This window comes from Lepisosteus oculatus, chromosome 12, assembly GCF_040954835.1.
Source record: "Lepisosteus oculatus isolate fLepOcu1 chromosome 12, fLepOcu1.hap2, whole genome shotgun sequence".
NCBI classification, from domain to species: Eukaryota; Metazoa; Chordata; class Actinopteri; order Semionotiformes; family Lepisosteidae; genus Lepisosteus; species Lepisosteus oculatus.
This window is the reverse complement of record NC_090707.1, coordinates 12,910,355-12,931,744: the sequence shown is the minus strand read 5'-3', so window position 1 is coordinate 12,931,744 and position 21,390 is coordinate 12,910,355. Positions and strand designations below refer to the sequence as shown.

Genomic DNA, 21,390 nt, shown 5'->3' with positions numbered 1-21,390 from the left:
TGAAGCCTGTGTGTCTACAGATCGAGCAGATCTCACGCTGTGATGATCTGGGCAACAGAACGTTCTCACCGGTCTCTGGGCACCTTTAGTTCAAAAACACTTGAAAGATTCAGTTTCTAACAGAGACAGGTATGATTAATACCCCTACCTTGTAGAGCAGATTCCCTTCCTCCATCAGTTTCTGCAGAAGAATGATGAGAATGTCGGGCTTGGACGTTGCCATTGCCCATGCCGCATTCCCTGCAGGGCAATGGAATAGAGAAATAATTGCACAAATTGCCTCTGATTGAAAACCAATATTTGCAATAGAATTGGTACTGAGTAAAGTTACCTAAAGAGAGTACCTGATCGGTCATAAGGAGATGTTCTGTAGCCTTAAGAGGGTATAATTGAAGGCAGTTAAGAGAAAGAAAAGGATGAGACATTACAGAGACAGACAAGAAGTTGTAAAATGCACTAAATGTACATACACAAAAAGACAAATGTCCCTTTACTGAATTCAAAAGCATACTAATACTTTAGAATCTATTCATATTTATGTTACAGTCTTAAAATAGGTTTCTGACTTGCACACTTAATTGTAGAAGGCTTATACCCTAAATAACATACTGTAACTTCACACTTCACATTAACCTGTTTTTTATCAATAAAGTTATAAGAAAGAAATGAACATAAATACAACATCTGAAAAAATAAAAAGAGGGTCTAGGCTTTGATTGGTTTTAAGGTGTCATTTTTCCGTGTCAAATACTCTTACCTTAAGAGGCTTCAGGGAAAGATCAATTTAAATGATTGGAAACTTTAAAGTTTTAAAAACTTGTAAACAAGATTTGAATTATATTTGTTGCAAAGTGTAAAACACTTGTTGATTATCAAGTGTTGATTAACAGATGACTATACTATTCAGTGTAATCAAAATGTTTTGTTACTGTATTTACGAGTGGTTGTTTCCCTGCTGTACCCTGCTGTTATTTTGTCAGCTTTATGTCTCAAGGACTAATAGTGAATATTGAGTGCTAACCAGGGTGAAAGCTTTGCAGGCACCATCAAAGGGGTTAGTGTCTATCTTCTAGTCAAAAACGATTCTGAGATATAGTGTGGAAAAGGGTTAAAAAAAGCAGAGACGCTCAAAAGTAATTCATTCAGAAATGTCACAGGATCTAGAGCTACATATTTTACTGGCTTCCTTTAGTTCTACATATGATAAAATACTTAGCCTCCTAATTAAGATATTTCTTTTTTACCGGCTGATCCAGATCCATTATTTGAATGGCAGAACAAAAGATGCAGCATCAGGGATCTGCGATTTCACTCCTCACTGTCGAAACAGATTTTTATTGTATTGTAGAAGCGCCAGAGCACACACTCACCCAGCTTCGCTCCTTTCTTCAGCAGAGTCACCACCACAGACGTGTTCCGACATCCAATAGCTCTATCCAACGGCCTCATCCCACTGTAGTCGACATGCTCAATCACTGCACCTCTCTCAACCAAGTAATGAACCTGCACACCAGTAAAGACGTTCATGAATGCCTTTTTAGCGAAAGAGCCACAGATGGAACGGCAAAATAGCAACTGAAACGCAGTGTAAGCACACACATTTTTCACAGATACAATAACATTTTCCATGTTAAATGCATAGTATTGATTTTCATACACTGTTATACAAGTTTCTGACTGGCCTTTATATTGACTCCGTAGTTGTACGCATGTACCTGAACACATGGTCATAGAAACTACTGTAAGATATACAGCAAGAAAAAAATCAACTTTAATTTGGAAAACTTTAATTATATCTAAAAAGTTGTAAAAACATCTTAATTGAATGACAACAACAGAGAGACTAAACGGGCACTGAGGCAGGCTGAAGAGACAGTGCTTGAAAGAGACATAAACGATAAGAATCCTCTGTACAATAGTTATGTCAAATTAGTTATGGCTTTACTCACAATCTCAGCATCCCCATAGAAAGCAGCTAAGTCCAAAGGGGTTCTTCCATTCTTATCCGTGTGATCTATGACTGCGCCTTTCTCCACTAAAAACTGCACCACAGCCTTGTGTCCTTTCAAACAAGCCCAGCTCAACGGCGTTAATCCTTCCTTGTCCATGGAGACTAAAGAAGCACCTGCAGAGAAATGAAGATAGCTTGAAAAATGCTCTTTATCTCCTTATTGACTTGTTCCTTGCTGAAATGGCATTTAGAAAATCGGTAATGGTTTCCGCAGGGTAATCTGGGCAAATGAATACAGATGCATTAAGAAATGCAGAGTGCTGGGATGGCAATGGACTCACCTTTCGAAAGCAGGAATTCCACAGTGCTCAAGTGTCCTTCACAGGAAGCCACCATTAGCAGAGTTCGTCCCTGCTTGTCACTGACGTTTACATCCGCACCATGCTGTAGCAAAAGGTCAGCAATCTGAAACAGAGAGAGTGTCAGAACACGGCTCACCATATTACCTGGCTCGTTTGTTTGAAATTCATCGCCTAATTGCCTAATAAAATCCACCCTATATTAATTTTACTCAAAGCAATAACAGGTGCCAATAACACCCCTGTGCCCAGGAAGATCAGTAAAACTGTCCTCTATTTCTCCACTGTGGATTCCTAGATGTACTGCTTTGTCTTGTTACTGGTCTGCAATTTTGCAGTATAACAATGCTTATAAAAGCAATTAAAATTATTTGTTCCTCACGAGACACCACAAATGCGATTAGGATGTCTTGTTTGGTACCGTTAACAGTGAGACAGGATTAACGACAAGGGACAGTCTGATTTATCACACATTATCTCCTTATCCATACCCCCTTTCTTCTTCAGCTATAAAGGTTGAAGATGAATTTGGAGATCATAAGCATTGAGATCGGCAGTTTGTTCACCTATGTTGAAGTCTAAAGAGTCAAATACAACAAAAGCATAAAGACTGAGTGTAACTAAATCCATCGAGACAGGTTTACAATTAGACTTCATGCGAATGAAAATAAAAATTCAAACGCACTTCTAAGTCTTTTCATGTGTGTTCCTTGCTAGTCCTGTGGCAAACTCAATCCCTTCAGCACTTACAAGGCTTGACACCACAGTACCTGTCTGACTTACTATCATTCTACTCCCCACCTCACAACCCTTCGTTAGTCTAATTCTGGTCTCCGGTTTATCCCCCAAGCCCGTCTACAAACTATGGGTGACAGGGCCTTCTCCTGCTGCACCCTGAAGCTCTGGAATTCTATCCCTAAGGATATCGGAGAGTCACCTTCCCTGAGCGGTTTCAAATCAAGACACAAAACCTTCTTCTTTAGTAGAGCTTTTATTTGACTGGTTCTATGTCTGCCCGTTTGCTTTTCAGCCCACACTGTCTGTCTCTGCCTGCCTGATTAGTGAAAGATATCCGTTACCTGCCAGTGGCCCTGTCTCACTGCACAGAACAGAGGAGACACTGCCCTGCGGTTCCCCTGATGTACCACCGCGCCCTTCTCCAGGAGGAACCTGCACACCTCCATCTTCCCCCGGCCGGCCGCTGCTGTCAGAGCTGTGGGAGAGAGATCACTGGTCAAGGGCAAGAAGTTCACTACGGCCCCCCTTCTAATGGAGCACTTGAGAAGTTGAGAAACCTCAGGTGGCGTCTCCAGGACAATGGAAAGCTAAACACTACCCATCACGTTATATAAAGAATCATTACGTATTAATCAGATTATGCAAGAGGTCACCTTCTTCGAACACACTGTGTTTGGTCTCTGCTAAAAAGAGCACCTTGTTGTGACTGAACAAGGGTCTTGTAACTGAAATAAACATCAGTTCAAATTCCAAAGAGCTTCCTCTCCTACATTCCAGCACAAAACTGATCGGAAAGTTCAGCAGAGAAGGGAACCCCCGCCCAAGTCTACAACTGACCAATAAAAAAACCTGCGCAATGGATTCTTAGCAATATGAATGAACTGCACATTTGTCAAGAAGCAGATTTTGTGCTTGTTTGCCGATCTGCACTTGTAGGAAAGGAGCCTGATAGACTTGTGTGGTAAAAATATTATCAGGCAAGTCAAACCGTGGGCAGGAATTCCGGTCATTCAACCAAGGCTGGCCTGAGATCTTCCTGATACTCCAGGCCAGGGGCCTGCCCCCTTTGTCTCGAACCCCTAAAACAGAACCCTACCGCACGGCTTGAACAGGCATCTGACGCCAGGTGGAAAATATGAGAATAGCCCATTAAGGGGAAGGAAAGCTAAAAATGTTTGTGGGACTTCTGACTCCTGTCCAACAAACCGAAAAGGAAATAACTGCTAAGAAAGGGATGTGATAATGGACTTTGTGGCTGAATGAAACCAGAGCAGCAAATAACTTTCAGCTCTCTGGGAAAACAACGGTGAGACCGAAGAGAGCTATTTTAGGTGATCCTATGTCATGTTGAACTCTGATATGAACTGACTGATCGCCAAAAGAGGGGTCGGAGTTCATTTTATTTCCCGATGCATAATCGTGGTTGAGTCCATTATACCAAATGTATGTGGCAAAAGAGAGAACGAATGTTATTTGTTTGGAATGAAGAGCCACAGTAAAATAAAGAGAGTAACACATGTTACAAAAGTGCAAAAGTTTTCTTAAAAAATACTCAGTTACCTTCAATTGCTATAATCACTCAGCACTGATAACACTTTTCTATTTTTAAATTTGAGCTTTTCATCCAAAAGACAGCATACTGCGAGAAAAGATCATGAAGCTAAAATGCGGGGTATCACATAAGACATTTAAATGACCTCATCTCAAAGTCAAACATTCCTATCACAGTGTTCATATTCCATTTGTAAAGAACAAACCCACAAGAAAACATGAGCTCAGTTCTTCTCAAAGGCAGGAGATATTCCGGGATGGGTATTATGTCTTTAATCTTTAATAATGCTTTCAAAGCCTTTCACTTTTCTTCTGAAATTTCAAGACCGCTATCTTGTTTTTCTAAACCCTTGCACATCTCATTCTCATCCAAACCCCTCTCCTCATCTCTGGCCTCAACCTGCCTTTTCTGACCCTGTGGATCAAGCAAATCAACTGGTTTTGTCCTTCTGCTGTCTAGTCGTGTATAAATCACTCACAAAACAATGTAAATAAACCCCACTGAGAAAAACGGAAGGCATAGACATAACACTGACTCACAGTATTTTTACATGACAAAAAAAAACGACATCAAAAAAAGAAATTGAAGTTTAACTGTGCCTTTAGGTTTATAAAGATCTTACTTTAATTTTCAGAATCACTTGCAAAGTATGCTGACAAAGACTAAATATAAGGAGTCATAATAATACTAAATATAAGGAATTTAGTTTCAAATGTATACTTTTTTACTTTTAAATCCCCCCAAAAAGGGTATTTTTAAAAGCTTGACTGAAAGCAAACTTAGAGAGTGGTATTTATGTAAACAAAAATGACTGTAATCTGTGTTAAATACATAGCAGAATACAAAACTACCCTTCTTATCACAAGTACTGTACAAGAGTGTTACAGAGGGCAAACAGAATGGAACGCAGTGTGGAAATCAATGTGTGAATAAAGGATAAAAAATCCTGATGTCAGGCTGGTACAGCGCAGGCTATTTATCAAGTTGAAGACTGCTTCTTGCAGCTAGTGACAAAAGGCCTGCTTCTTCATTAATATAGGTCTAGGTCACTACATGTTTAAAACTGAACTCCAGACAGCCTCAATGCAGGATGACTACAGCTTCCTAAATGTCTACTCACTACCTAAAACAGACTTCTATGTATTGATCTGAACGTGGCTTCATTGATATGTGACATCAAACTATTGTCAAACCTAATATCAAACAAAATATCGATTACAAAATCTCTATAAAAGTTGACCAAACTGTACAGTATCCTAGTACATTTAACCACTGCCCACATTTTAATAATGGTTACTGCAATTAAAAGAATTTCCAGGCTTTATGGCTTAAATGTAACTTTACATGATTTGCATACTGTGCTTGTTTATCGGGAATACATCCCATGGGCAAAGTACATTTTTTTATTTCAGTTTTTCTTTATAGCACCACTTTCCAATATAACTCTGAACCAATCTAGTCCTTTTTTCTAGGCTCTTAAAACAATTGGAACAAACATTTTCTAACATCTATTCACCTTTAAATAGCTGCATGTTTAAAAGAGGTCAAATAATTTCTAGGGACTTTATGTGGTTTTGCGTCACATGGGTCACAGCTCCTAACTTTCAGATTCCTATTCAAATTCATCAGAAAGCTGCAGTCTCAAAAAATCGTTGCAAGAATGGAAATACCTTACAGTTTCATCCACATAAACCGTCAGCAAAGAATGCATATTAGATTAAGATTTGTTTGCTAAAGCCACATTCCTCAGAATAAATTAAAGCAACAGTGCCAACATAAAGTAATTCAATTTTCTTTAAATATGAATATACTGCATAGCACCACTTAAAATTCAGAAGTTAATCTTCTCATCCACAATGAAACAAATCACGCTTATGAGACAGGTTATCAACAAAACAAATGGCGTTCAGGGATAGGCAAATAAAGTTAATATGCAGGCATCTTTCATACAGCTTTTTGTACTTCTCTTTGTTTTTTTCCGTTAATACCTTATGACTGCATGACATCAAAAATAATTGATCATTGAAAGTTCCATGATAACATTTTCATTAAAAAGCTCTCGCATTTGTGAATCTCAAAAAGTGACCTAAAGGTAAATTATATGAGATGATACGTATTATTCAACATTTGCTCTGCACTGCTGCTTGCTGAGGGTTGATGTGCAGCACCCAATATCCGTGCTGAAATAGTCTCTTTTTATACAACAAGAAATTATTCTTTCTGACTCGTTTCTTCATACGAAATTAAATTATGTCCTTGACTGTGGGAGGGTATCACACATGGCTTCAAAGAACCAACAGCTTTAGGAGCTGCTCTGAGACAGGTGAAGCAACAGGTGAAGAATGAATGGTTGAGCACTTATTTAGAGATGGCTGAATTATGGAGAATGTTTTGTTCCTGTTTTATTCCCTTGAATGGAAAACGTCTTTATTTCCTTGTATCTGTGCCAGCAGTAAGCAATTACATTTCAATGTGCATTCACTACTCAGACTATTATGTGATGGGTTACTTTTCCTAACCCATTAAGATACTGCCAGCTCTCAATAAATTTCTGATGTTTTATAATGTGAACATGGGCAAACAAGGCTGTAACAGCTACTGTACCTATTACTTTTACTAATAGGAAAACCTATTAGTAATTAACTTATCGCCAGTACCTGAGTTTGGAGATGCACACTTATTTTTGTGGGGAATCTGATCTATTTTTCACATGATGCAACAGTTCTACACAATAAAGTATTTATTTAGTTTAGTTTTTTATTAAGTTTAGTATTTCCCATTTAAACATTATTTCTGGTTATTATTAACATTTTACAATATCTACTAGGTAGATGCCCATTTTGGGGTACTAAAACACAAGGTGAAATGCATATCTATAAATCTGTTAGTCATTTAATAGTTAATACAGCATAAGACTGTAAAGTCAGTATCTGGACTCTCAGCAGTGTTCAGACTCCCTAAAGACTCCTTCAGGTAGTGTATTTGGCTGAGACAGTGGTTGGAACCTGGAATATGCTACACATGTACAATCTGCATACAATATGGACAGATAAAAGTACTTTAAGAGGAAAGAGTACTCTGTATTTGGCCAGAAAACAAGGAGTAAAATAATTGGCATTATTAAACTGATATAGCAACAGTTATTGCATCTGCAATGTTTAATAGTTCACAAAATAAAGCTGGTGGCTGAGGAAGATGATAATTATTTCCTGTTAATCCAGATATCAGAAGGCAAGGAGACACATAAGATAAGATAAGATCACTTTATTGACCATATAAAATTTCTTGTATTATGTTTTTTCGCATACCCCAACTTGCTCTCCATGAGACACACAGACAGGGAGAGAAGCTTTGGGGTCAGAACGGTGGGTCAGCCATTTATATGGCACCCCTGGAGCAGTTGGGGTGAAGGACCTTGCTCCTTAGCCACAGAGCTACCACACCACCCCATGAGCCATTAGTTCAAGAAGAGTGAATGTGTGACAAGAAACTTAAGTCTCTGATGAAAAACAGTATAAGACCTATAAGGGTCTAAGAGTCCATTCTTAAGGAGAGAATAGGACTGCTGCCACTTCTGCGTTGGCCTCAATCCATATTTAACATAGGATCTTAAGCAGAGATCAAATAGAGTCAGTGATATTATGAAAGCACTTTTCTAAAATAAATTTTACAAAAACCTACAGCTTTGCTTTCTGGGCTACAATAGCCCCATAGGCCTTCTGTGCACTTCCCAGAAATACATCTACGCTGTAACAAGTCAGGCCTGGTTGAAGACAGCTCCTCCTAATGGACTGACCTACATCCCAGAGAGTCATTTATAACTGGGATGGTACGTAATATACAATGCCTTCATTGTTCACCTCTAAATGAAGAGTTTGTTCATTGTTCACCTCCAATATTTAGAAGGCTCATTTATACATTTTCCTAAAGAATGTCAACTAGTTAATTAGTTTTCTGTTAGTTATATGTGCAGATGTGCTGTCAATGTGATAACAACCCTTCTTAAGAAAGCAGGTAGAAAATGGTTCAAATGATCCTGTGTTAAGGAGGCTATATTGTTGTAATTGTATCTGTTGTCATTTTAATTACTTTATACAAATACAGTATATGCTGTTTTGGTTCTTTTGTTGCCTTGTCACAATATTTACATTAAATACTGGTACTCCTGAGACCAATATTTTTATTACAACTCCACAGTGGAAGGTGGCAACAGTTTTTAAAAGAAAAAAGAACTATGTATATATTTTTCTAGAGTTTAAAGACTGATAAAGTTTCTCTTATGTTTATCTTACAGCAGCAGTAATCATTTTTAGAACTGGCAAAAAAAGTCTGCAATAACCAAACTGTTTTTAAATGTCAGATGAAACCACACGTAAAGATTTTTCAACTGAAGTATGTTTATTAACAATCCAAAAACATCTCTCATGCAAGGAGCTGCAAAATATCTTACGGCAAGTTTTTTTTTAGGATAGAGGAAAATCTTTGTACCAGGAAAGTGTATGTTAAACTCCTCTCTAAAGAGCTTTCTTTATCCTTCAGATTCCATCTGGCTGATTCTGAATATGCACCCAAAAATCACAGAGGTGCTTCCCAGAGAAAAAGCAATATAAAAAGCAGAACTGGTTGTATGTACACTCTGTACTCCAAGATAAAGAATTAAATTATACAACAGTCAATGTTTCAGCATAAAAACCTTTATCATAATACGATATGCTACATCCTGATGACTTATTTACTATACCGCATATAAGAGTTCCTCAATCATTCATGAAAGAAATACCCTTTGTTTTAAAATGGAAGAATCATAACTGATTAAACAGAGCCATCTGATTATATAGCAATTGCAATATATTCAAGCATCATCAAAGTGCTGCACTTTTTCATGAACCAAATATTCATTTAATATTGGTTTAGAGTGCATTTCATATACTTTCCTTACCAACTGACACCCAAGTAATCCAGAAACACTATCTCCATAAAACGTTTTTAAGACTCTCAGTATGGGAAAAATAGTGCTAGGTTTTCAGTTCGCTGCTCAAATCGCTTTGAAACACTTGCGAACATTGACAATTTCCTTTCAAAATATTCCTTTAAAAAAAACTGGTCTTGCCTTTATATTTGGAGCTGGTATATTTTCTGCTTTTTGCTTTCAGCTCAGTTCTGTGCTCCATTCTTAAGCCACTTTGACCTGCCATTAACAGCAACTGCCTCCCACTGAGGATCCCTGCCAGCTTGGCAGCTCATCTCCCTCTCCCTCCAGCTCCTATTCTCAATACATGCAGCCTGGCCTCTCCATCAATTTCTGAAAAACTCAAGCGAAAACTATTATCTCTGTGTTTTGAGTGCAATTTTCTCCAAAATGCACTACTTTCAATACGATTAAAAACCAGGCTGCTTTCACTGCTTATAATGCAAGCACACTAGCTTTCTGCTTCGTAACCCCCAAGCAGTGTGTATAGCCAAACTGGCTCCTATACAGAGTTTATAAAAAAACGAGTATAAACCTTTTACTATTATATGGGTACTTGTGTTGATAAAAAGCTCTAATCTGATTTTAAACTGAAAATCTTGCTCAAACAAGGTAACCAGTGGTCATTACTTAGACACCAGCAGCACTGCTCAGACCAGTCCAACCACCAGTCACATTTGCAGAGAACTGGTAAAACACTTACTTATTGATGAAGAGCCCTATGCAAATCTATGCAACAATAAAAAAAAACAGCACGGTCAGATCAGGGTATGGGGGAGGGAGCTGTAAAAACTGATTTTGAGAAGTGATTGAAGGCAGCTGATAAGTGTGAATGTACAGGAATCACATTTAGCTAAAACAAACAAGAGCTGGGCACCATATTGAAAAAGGACAGGATGTAGGAGTAGTCACAGATTATTCACTTAAGCCAGTACAAGGAATTGTTAAGAAAACACTCCATTCCTTCCCCAGAACTACTTATTGAGTTATGCTCCTGAACATGCAGCATTTTTTTAACAATGGAAGTGCAGTCAAACAAAGGGGACCGCATTGTAAGGCAGGCTGTAAATGAAAACATGCGTCTACACAATAGCAAATAGGAAACAAGCATGAAGGTTTTTTTTTTGTCTGAACCTGAAATATACTGAAAAATAAATGTCTCTTTTGTTGACAATCTTACATTAGAGGAGTGGAGGAGCTTGTAAAATTAAATTCTTTATAGAAGCTTTCAATATGGTTTCTTTGATTTCAAAACCAAACGTGAATATCAGCTGTACTAAGGACGGCAAATGTTTCCTCAATCAACAGCAAAAAGAAAGAAATGTGTTTCTGCTTTTTCTTTCACTTAATATAAAAAACATATCACAAGTAGCTGTTTTTTTTTAGTTCAGTTTCAGGCCATGTCTGTAGTATTGAAAACCCATTATTTAAATGTATTATTAAGAAGGGTAAATCTGTGCTTGAGAATATAGTTACACAATGTGGCCAACATTGAGTACTATAATTTGCCAGTGGGACATGCAGAAGGACTGTTCTATATTACTCACAGAATTCAGAGACATCTCACCTGCCAGTGAACACTCTATGAGCCAATTAAATAGAGCTAAATCGCCACCTGTGATTAAACAGTTCACTCTCCAGCTGGAGAGCTTGACGATGAAAAATAAAAATTACATTCTTCATGGTGTTTATGTGACAAAGCAGTCCCCAGGATCAGTTAATGAATACAGTAAAACATAAAGCTGCATAGAAGTGTTCCCTGAATATATAACTAAGGCAACATTTCCTCCCGGAATTCAATTGTTTCTATTCAAATTGACTTTCATTTGTGTACATTTATGCAGCTGAGCATTTTACTGAAGAAATGCGTTACTCTAGCAAGCAACAGCACCCAGGAATTCCTTGAATTCTGAACTTAAGCCCCAACCTCTATTCCATACAGCTGTCACTGATGCTTCCATGGAAGTAAAGGCATTTTAAATTATCCTGATAAAAAAAAACAACCAGTCCCTACACAGAAATAATTACAAAATTCATGTAAAAGCATGTTATATTTAAAGAGCTGAGTAATGCACGTGTTGTAAGTAAAAAACACATCATAACTGGAATGCCTAGATTGGAAGTCAGTATTTAAAAGAGACGTACACCTACATGGCAAACACTGAATTTAAACAGCTTATGAGAAGAATAAAAAGTAAATAGTAAAAACAACTCAGAATTTGGATTTCGCACCCCAAAAACTTCTGTAAAACCAAAGCCTACGAAGACGCTACCTGTTTCTCCCCAAAGCGTGTCATGTCCGTCAAGTTGCACTGCATATTCATTATCCAAAGAAAGCAAACTTCTAACAACCTGTCGGAAAAAAAAGATTGCACAACATGAGGAAAGAGAATAACCACATTTCTAGCTATATGAAGATTGAAAAAAAAATAACATGTATAATACATGTGAGACATACATGCTGCTTCGAATAGACTTCTGCAATTCTGTCAATCACATTCCAACATTCAATGATATATTCATCACTTAAGACTACCAATGTTCTGATTCCTATACTGAGCAAATGCACCATATGACTCCCTTCTGAATTAGATTAATCTAGTTTTACTAATATGCCAATGTTTAGCCTTTACAAGCTTTTTACAGCCATTCTCTCTTACACAGAAAAGAGAAAAAAAAACAACAACCTTACAGCAAACCCTGACCTGTACAAATGTAGTCAACGAGGCTGACAAACACCTTGTACCAGACAACCGCACACTGCTGGGACTGTGTACTAAAATTGCTGAATATCTTATAATTTGCTATTTAAACACAGACATGAAATAAAGGGCACATTATACATGTTAAAGGTGAAAGATGATGGTCTGTAGTTTCACCATAAACTTCTGGACGAATCACTGATTTCTGATAAGTCAAAGATCTGACAATTCTTTTAGCACTTGCCTACATCAAATGAGGTCTTCACCCCATCTCCAACAGCCTAGAAAAAGTCAAATAATTGGGATACACAAACACCCAAGTACCAAAGCCTAATTTTAAATTATGAAATCAGGTAAATACGGCATTTACCCAGAACCCTTGGAGAAACTAGATTCTACAGGCTTTTGTCTTGAGGTGCATTCACCTGATTTACCTAAAAAACATACACGATCTGGTCCTCGAAAGCAGCCACTCAAATGTAATTCTCAGGACACCGTTTAAAAATAACCTTAAAAACTCAGGATATACTGTTTGTACAAATGAGTTTGAATCAAATAAATTAGCTCTACCAATCAACGCTGAAGAGCCTGGTTTGGGGAGACAGCTCCTTGTGAATATAGTATAGAGAATATCATATAAAACCATTTCCTTTGCTTTGCTCAAATGATTGACGCCACATTTTCACTCACACTTTACCTTTACCGTGCTTTTACCGCAGCATAGCTCAATACACTTCTGAAACGGCTAGCTCAATAACTTTAAGTATTTAACTCTTCAAACTGCTACACAAATTCTGAAACTCCACAGAAGAGCAGAGCCTTGGCATGTAGCACTACGACAAGCTTAAAACTGAACAGTACAGCAAATGCATTGGTAACAAGCGTCATTTAGCACCTGGGTGTGCCCCATACTGGAGGCTGCAATCAAAGCTTGTTGAAGAGCTTTGTTTTTCACATGTGTGTCCTGCTGCTGGCTCTCAGGCGTCCACTCCAGCTTCAGCAGAGACTCGATGATGTCTGGGTATCCTCTCAAGGCAGCATGGACTAAGGCACACTGACCGCTTTTGTCTACGTGATCGATCTGGGTGGGAAAGCAATCAATTATTAGACACTGCAAAATAAACATACAGGGATCTGAAGAAGAAATATACAGTGTAACGGTCATGTACAACTGGAAAAAAAAACACACAGCAGAACACCTTTTAGAAAAGAATATAAGAAAGGTTACAGAACAAAAAATCTAGCTTGTTCAGTTGCTAGGGGCACATCCCACTGTTTCTTGACGGAAGAGAGGGCAGTGGCTTCTTCAGCATGATACAAAGATCATAATCAAAGATAAAAACACCTGCAGAAACTATAGAGTGAGTTGAGAGGTCATTTAGTATAGTAAAAATAAATAAAAGGTGGCTTGCTTTAGCTTATTCCTACAAGCAGGTACTATAACATGCCCCAGGCATATTCCTCTACGGGTTTCAAAGCAGCCCTGTTGGATCTGGAAATCACAGATCAGGTTTTATGATGTGCTTTTCCAAATTCCTATCTGACAGCACTATACTCTAAAGGTAAATAGGTACAACAGAGTGTCAGAAGCTATATCAATTAAACATACAACCTGTATAAATAACAAGAATTAAATCATATCATTTTGTGGTTAAGCATACAGTAGGCCACATCAATAAGTAATCCTGTTAAAGTTTCAGGCATAAAAGTCCTCCTTGAATTGTATTTACAATACTACAGCCTCAGTGCACTCATCCAATCTGCACAGAATCCTATCTTTTTCAAGTTTTTCTTAAAGTGTAATTTTAATATCTCCTTGAGATATAACAGTACAGATAATCTCAAGGATCTCAAGCTGTGTTCCTGGTCTTTTTGTTTTCTACTTTCTCTTCTAAAGAAATTATATTCACTCAGTTTCTAAAAATAATTAGATGCAGTGCTAAGTAGTACTAGATCTACTGCACTGCTAAGAAACTGAACAAAGTCTTCATCACAAAAGATTAATGACTCAGTACCTGGGTTTAGAGTTTCAAAAACTGTAAATCCACTGAAATTTAGGCAGATTCAATGACAAAAGGCAACATTCTCACAGGCCCAAAACCTCTCAGACCCTCCAATGCTCACTTCAAAATTCCCACGCCTTTTCCCCTATATTACCCATCATGTCTCTCTCCCACTTCATCACATCTTCCAGAATATTACTGTGCTCAATAACCATAAACATACATGGTTTCTGCTAATTTTAATCAGGGTCCTTTTTATAAACGTAAACACTATAGTACTGTATTTTGTGTCACTTGCTTTTATTACTTATAATATTCATGTTGATTTGTATGGTGTATTGGGCATACCCATGGTATAAATATGGTGTAGGAGAGCCTTTTCCCAGTGTATATATTTTTCCTTATCTGCCAACAAATCAGGAATGTATCCCTGAACGTACCCCCATGAATAATATCGCTAGCAGCTATATCATGCCACAACTCACAACTGGCAGCCCACTGAAGTTCAGCAGGTGTGAGCCTGGCCAGCACCTCCTGGATGGGAGACCACCTGTGAAAGCTAAGGCTGCTACTGGAAGAGGTGTTAGTGGGGCCAGCAGGGGGGGCCCACCATGCCATCTGTGTGGGTCCTAATGCCCCAGTAGAGTAATGGGGACACTATACTGTAAAAAGGATGAGACGTAAAACTGAGGTCTTAACTCTCCATGGTCATTAATAAAATTATCAAAAAAAGTAGGGGTGTTACCCTGGCATCCTGGCCACATTTCCCATTGGTCTTTACCAATCATGGCCTCTAAATAATCCCCATCTATAAATTGGCTTCATCACTCTCCTCCCCACTGATGGCTGACATGTGGGTTGCAAATTGACTGTATAAGTGTAAGGATTATTATAAAGAGGACTGGGCAGATATCCCCCACACCCAAGCCCACCGTGTCTGGCCTTATACAGCCTTTGATGAAAGGTGTAACTGCCTAAACCCTAGAAACTGCCTTCAAACAGGACTTTGTGAAGGAAAAAAAAATTGCACCATAGAATAATACGACAACACTGACTTTAGCTCCCTTCTTGCAGAGCAGGACCACAAGACTGAGGTGCCCTGAGGCTGCAGCAAAGCACACAGGGGTCATGCCATTGTCTGAGACGCCGTCCACAGCAGCTCCAAACTCCAGCAACAGGCTGGCCATCTCTAGATGCCCCAGGTGCGACTGAACACACAGAACAGGAGCATTGTTCAGCACCTCCGTCCGGTAGTTCACATTGGCTCCCCCCAGCATTAATAAACGACTGACCTTGAGGGAAGAGAGAGAAAATAACTGTAATCAAAAAAATTAATTACATGGATTCAAATCTAGTATGTTATATGATATTTAATGCACAGAACAGAACCATATTATACCGTAAGCACCACATAGTACATTTATGAGTACTATGCAGACAAAAAGAATTCCAAAAAATTGATTTTACTTTGATCTAGAAAAGTTCTGGGGTGGTATTTCTGTCAAATATATCAAATCAACCCCCCAGAAAGAGTTAAATCAAATGTTCCTATTGACAGATGTGGCTCAGGCATATTTATCAGTAATTCAGTGGTGGGTTCCTGGCCTTGCTGAGTTGCTGCTGTTGATGAAAATTATCCTTAGGAAGGAGAAGCTTATTCCTGCCCTTCAGCACCAGTCATCCTCTTTGCAGGTCAGTGATTATGGAACGCTGACCTTTATACACAGACTTGTAGCTCCCTCCAGATTTGGGCTTCACCACTACCATCCGTCTGGAATGATCTAATCTCATCACACTGACAGACAGCACTATTCAATTTCCTGTACCATCAACAACAACAAAAATCCAGCTCTTCCAGAACAAGCTGTCACTTTCTTTACAGGTGAAGGGCTTCCACTTAAAAATAGAAACAAATTAGCGTGCTGTTTTTTCAGTGAATAGACTTTACTTTCAAGTTCATGTCGCTAAAAAATGTATTTTAGTACATCATCTGAACATCCCAATTGCAATTTACTAATTAATTAAATGCTAGATTGAACAGCTTTATGATGGTCTACACTACATCCTGATAAGGAAACTAATGATAGAAAGCTGTTTAATAAGAAGGGACTCTGATGCAAACGGTTTTAACAGGGCAATGGAACTTATTATTTACAAATATATCGCTAGAGCAAATGAACCACCATATTTCCCAGAGGCATTGAAGACAATGAGCTAATTTGCTTGCTACAGTCTCTTACTTCAGCTAACATTGGTTAACTCATTACAGACTGCAACACACATCAATGGTGGAAAGCTATTTAATGCTTGTAAAAAAAACAAAGGCAAAACATTCATATCTTTTTGAAAGAGCAAGATTTTAAAACACATCTGACACTGCCAAGACCCTTTCATCTTAAAACAAAAATACATTGATTTTTTTTAACTTTCATTTATAATGCAGTATTCAGACGTGCTTTGCCTGAACCAGCACACATGAACATAAAAAAATCATTTAGCTGCCTCTGTGATTAACGTGACCTTTTGTTTATTAAATTACTAATAATCTAGCAAGCCACCATAATTACTTATAATGGCATGAATTACTACAAAATGTAGCTGAAATGGCAATGGATCAAATTAATGATAAAACTCAACCAGCATCAAGATGAAGCTGGAGAAATCTTCCTCGTATTTTCAATGACATCATTTATCACTAATGGGCTCAAGCTTATGATATAATAAATGAACATTTTATGCAAATAGTTCAATGTAGTAAAAAGCAAAGTTAAAACAGACTGTAAGAAAACTGTCAGAATGGTTTATGAACATCATATGTGAATTATCTAAGTAAGCACTTTGTTTACTGATAATCACTGCTTTACATAAAATCATCAACACTATCAACAAGTGTATGATTTTAAAAAGGAAAAAAAATAACACATATTAAAGCCCCCAACTGTGATGTTCTATACAATAATTCAACACTGAAATAAAGCAGCAACACCATCAATGGTAACAAGAAATGTAATAAAGTGTTTCAATATTTGTTCATATCATATAAAGAATACAATTTTTATTATTTATAATGAAATATGTAACAAACAAAATTGTTAACAAGAGCTCCATAATGCATTAATATTAATGTCTCTAAATTTAGGCTTGAGATACTGGCTACAGTTGAGAAACTCCGCTTTAAAAGAAAACAGAAAAGGTCAGAAACGAAAGTTTGGCAAGCTTATCCTGTTTTTTAGAAATCAAACCAAAAAGAATGGAAAAAAAATCTATAAATAATACAAATTAATGGAAATACGTTCTCACTTCTGGGTGACCGTTTACGACAGCCTTGATAAAACGCAATTCAGGCGACATAAATCAGACATTCTTAATGGGGTCTGACAGTACAGCTGCAAACAGTCCAACTCCACCTTCAAGTGGCTCTACCTTAAGTTCAAATAGTAAAAGTGTTATTAGTCATGTAAGATTTAAGATGGAGAATTCCCAAAGAGACACCAGCTAAATAGGGCTCTCCAGTAAGATAAGACAGGCAGAAATGGCTGTGGGATACAGCAGACTTGTACGTTTTTAACATCTTTCTTATTGTTAAAAAAGAACAATATTATTGGTTGAGGGCAGGCTCCAAAGGAAGTAGAGTGCTTACTTTCACATTCGGGGTGTACAAGTTCCTTAAAGAAGCCAGGGCAGCTGACAGGCCGTCCGTACTGTAACTGATCCATAACGCCTGGAGGACACTTGAGGAGATGCCCGTTCTCTTGCTCTGACCCTGGACAGAAAAGACAGGATGGAATGCGTGGAATGCATAACAACAATCGGAAATGGGCTGGCAACAGGCATCTGAACTTACCTTGAAAATGTGAGCTTTTAAGATGTGATGCCCAAGTTCCATTGTCTGCTGGCGGTTTAATTTGCCTTCCTGGCGGGAAAGCATGAAAGCCATGAGGGCGTGACCACTCCTGCGAAAAGCAACAGTGAAACAGACTCAGAACTGTCAAACCAGCAGACCAACGTCCATCCGCCCATTTCCTAAATTCTTCTTCCAATTCAGGGCAATGGGCTGGAGCCCATTCTGGCAAGCAACAGGTACAAAGCAGGTTACACCCCAGATGGGACGCCAATCCATTGCAAGGCCACAGAGCAACGTTTTCTAAGTAAATTATGCTAAAGCATAAGGCTGTTTGGATTTCTGAATGACTCGTTTCAGCACAGCTTGGGTGAAATGATCTTGATTCATGCCCTTTGATGCAATCATTTCTCTTACAGCTATATCTCGGGCTAAATCAAAGGCATTTTTTTTTTACACAGCAGCATACACTTTTTAACGTTTTTAAAGAAAAATGTTAGTTCAAATTCGGGCATTAACAAAAAACAGCATTTCATTGGAAAGTATAATTGAAAGTATGTATTGAGTTCATATACAGTACAAAGCTTTTATGTGTAAAACCAATGGTTTTCTTTGCACAACAAATTACCGTTTTGTGTATGGACATTTTTTGTAACTGTCTTAAACAATGGGAGATGTTTTGATCTAAGGTGTTAATAATTTAATAGAATGACAAGTATTTTAGTATCTACCTTTTCCATTTGGCATTTGTATTTGTACTCAACAATTTGTGAGCTACTGATCATTAATCAACTTTGAATGCATGAAACAAACTAGTACTACAGATGATAAATACTAACACCATCAATATTATATCATTAAATGATGAAGCTGCATACTGTACATCCAATGCATCATTAGTTTCAATATCGAGGTGCTATTCAGCCCAATATATACATTTTCCAAAAAAAATCCTAATTTTAAAACCAAACAAACTTTATGTTGAACTTTGGTGAATCAATTAATGCAACATGATGAAAGCAGTTTTTGTCTTGTTTTTCAGCAAAATAACTAAAATAACTAAGAATAAATAACCCTGTAAAAATGAAACAGATAAATCCAAAACCAAGAAGCACAAGCTATCAAGGCCTTGGCACTTTTAGCCAAATTTTGTGCTCGTTAAATTATCAGTGCACTAATGTACTCAATTCGACACCTTAGCAAATCTGTTGCTCCATCACTTTTTTAATAAAACCAGTAAGCTTTTGTCTCCACCGTACAGCTTTTAATTTGATAATTTAGACATCGATCATGAAGATATTAATTTTTTAGCTATAAACTTTGCTGACTATTGGATCCATCAAGATCAGTGCATTACCACATCCATTACTCAGCATGTCTCACTCATCATCTGATTAAAACGGTGTTTAATGCTGTCTAGACTGTCTTCTTATTCTGATCCAGGCGACATTCTGAGTGAATACCGCTACTGTGTTATTCCTCGATCAATAATGCAAGTTCGGGTGTTAATTAACGGAGAACTTCATTAAAAGGCCACGCATGAATGCCATTTCTTTGATCTGGACCAAACTATTTTCATTAAAATATTGACTGTTCATGCTTCACTCTCAAATTAAAAATAACAAGGTAGTGATTTTTTTTTACTCAGTCTTTTCCTTTCTTTTTAATCACTGTACATGAGAAGGTTTGATACTCATTGAAATGTCTGGAACATCACTGAAGTGGGTATTGAAAAGCGGGTCACTCTTCAACTGCAAAGGGCAGTGACATCACAAAGAGCCCGCAGGCAATGCTGTCTAATAATCACATAAGTTAAAACTAATAAGAGTTTCTGAGAAACACAATTAAAATTAGGTGCTGGCAAGTCTAGAGGAAAAAAAACTCTTCTCAAAAATGTTTATTTCACGCAAAACAGACTTTAAAAGAACAAAACACAATATATATTCAAACAATCCGTAATGAAGTAGAACACAGCAGATTACTTTTTAATATTTCAAGTGACTGCATACATATTTAATATACTGAGGACTGTTTTGCCTTTAAAGAATGTCCGACTCCAAACTGTCACGTGTGAGTTTGCAGACATTTTCAAGACAACTGCTATAAAACAAATCGTAGCATCCACACTGGATGACGCTATTTTAAAAATATTCGAATTTTTTAAAATTGCTGTCTTCTCCAAGTTGCTTGATGTTCAAGGCTGGCTAGGCAGAAGTGCCATCAACTGCGGTTGTGTCAAGTGTATGGGACTAAACTGCACGTTCCGCCACTTTTCAGCTGAAATCTAGGGATTCTTCTGCGTGAAGGCAATGAAAGTCTGTCTCATAAAAATCAAGTCAACCACACATTGCACCCTGAGTGCAGTTGATTTATCTTGAGCTGCCTCAATTGCTTAATGTCTATTATTATTTATTAGTATTTTAGAAATGAGACTGTAGTTGATATGTTGATGACTACTTTTGAGACCACTTTTCACTGAAGTGCTTTGATTGACATCTCAAGATTTCAGTGTAAAACGATTAGCTTGGGTAAAATTCAGCCATGAATATTAAGGGAGCTTTTCTATAACATACAAAAGACAAACACGATCCATAAAATGCTCGTAAGCATCCAAAGCTGTCATTGCTACAAGATTCATTAAAACACATTTTCAGATCAAATGATGGCAAGATTTCAGACTGATGTTGTAGAAAAGCCCGAGCTAGGGTTAGGGTTAGTTTCCTGTAAAACCTTAACATTGTTTATGCCTTAGCTGTGTTTTGGTATGTAGGTTTCTCATAAAGAAAATAAACCCCATTTGATGCTCTCTCGCAACATTATGTCTTAAATTTCTGAGTATTTTCTGGTTCCTGCTTCTTGCCAGAGTCAGTGAGTTTGCAGTGTTGTCAAAAAGAACTATATCACTTCTCTTCTCAGCTGTAACTATCTTTCAAAGGAAAGTGTGGTTGATTCTTAACTCTCTCGAGCATGAATGAGTTTAACAGAAGTGGAATAGATTACAAATACTCAATTCCAAAGTAGAACAGTAAAAAATACTTATTTAACATGTCTAATTTGTTAAGGTCACTACAAGACAGCTTTGCAACTCATTTTAAACAAGGCTGTATTCTTGGTTAAGGAGAAGGTACAGTACACAGGTAAAAGTCAAGTGAGTTTGTCCGTTTAATTTTTGTTTTTGTGAACTTAAATGTACAAAAATTGCAATAAAGGTCAAAGACTGGACATGAAATGATCACGCCTTAAAGGGTTGTGGGAGCATGGGACAAGCTAATCTG

At 37.6% G+C, this 21,390-nt stretch overlaps 1 protein-coding gene across 6 annotated transcripts in view; it reads right to left on the bottom strand.

The window, feature by feature from the left end:
• tanc1a (tetratricopeptide repeat, ankyrin repeat and coiled-coil containing 1a) overlaps positions 1–21,390 on the bottom strand; it is a 142,037-nt gene that overhangs the window by 6,641 nt on the left and 114,006 nt on the right. For 5 of the 6 annotated variants that reach the window (XM_015358716.2, XM_069196323.1, XM_015358717.2 and 2 more), the window contains exons 15-25: positions 18,119–18,227; positions 17,915–18,037; positions 15,330–15,566; positions 13,167–13,352; positions 11,843–11,921; positions 3,390–3,523; positions 2,293–2,416; positions 1,950–2,125; positions 1,371–1,503; positions 345–374; positions 149–240 (exon numbers count right to left, since the gene is read on the bottom strand). In XM_015358716.2, coding sequence (XP_015214202.2) covers positions 149–240; positions 345–374; positions 1,371–1,503; positions 1,950–2,125; positions 2,293–2,416; positions 3,390–3,523; positions 11,843–11,921; positions 13,167–13,352; positions 15,330–15,566; positions 17,915–18,037; positions 18,119–18,227 — 1,423 coding nt within the window. The remainder of the gene's footprint in view (positions 1–148; positions 241–344; positions 375–1,370; positions 1,504–1,949; positions 2,126–2,292; positions 2,417–3,389; positions 3,524–11,842; positions 11,922–13,166; positions 13,353–15,329; positions 15,567–17,914; positions 18,038–18,118; positions 18,228–21,390) is intronic. The other variant, XM_069196322.1, reaches the window with a different exon arrangement.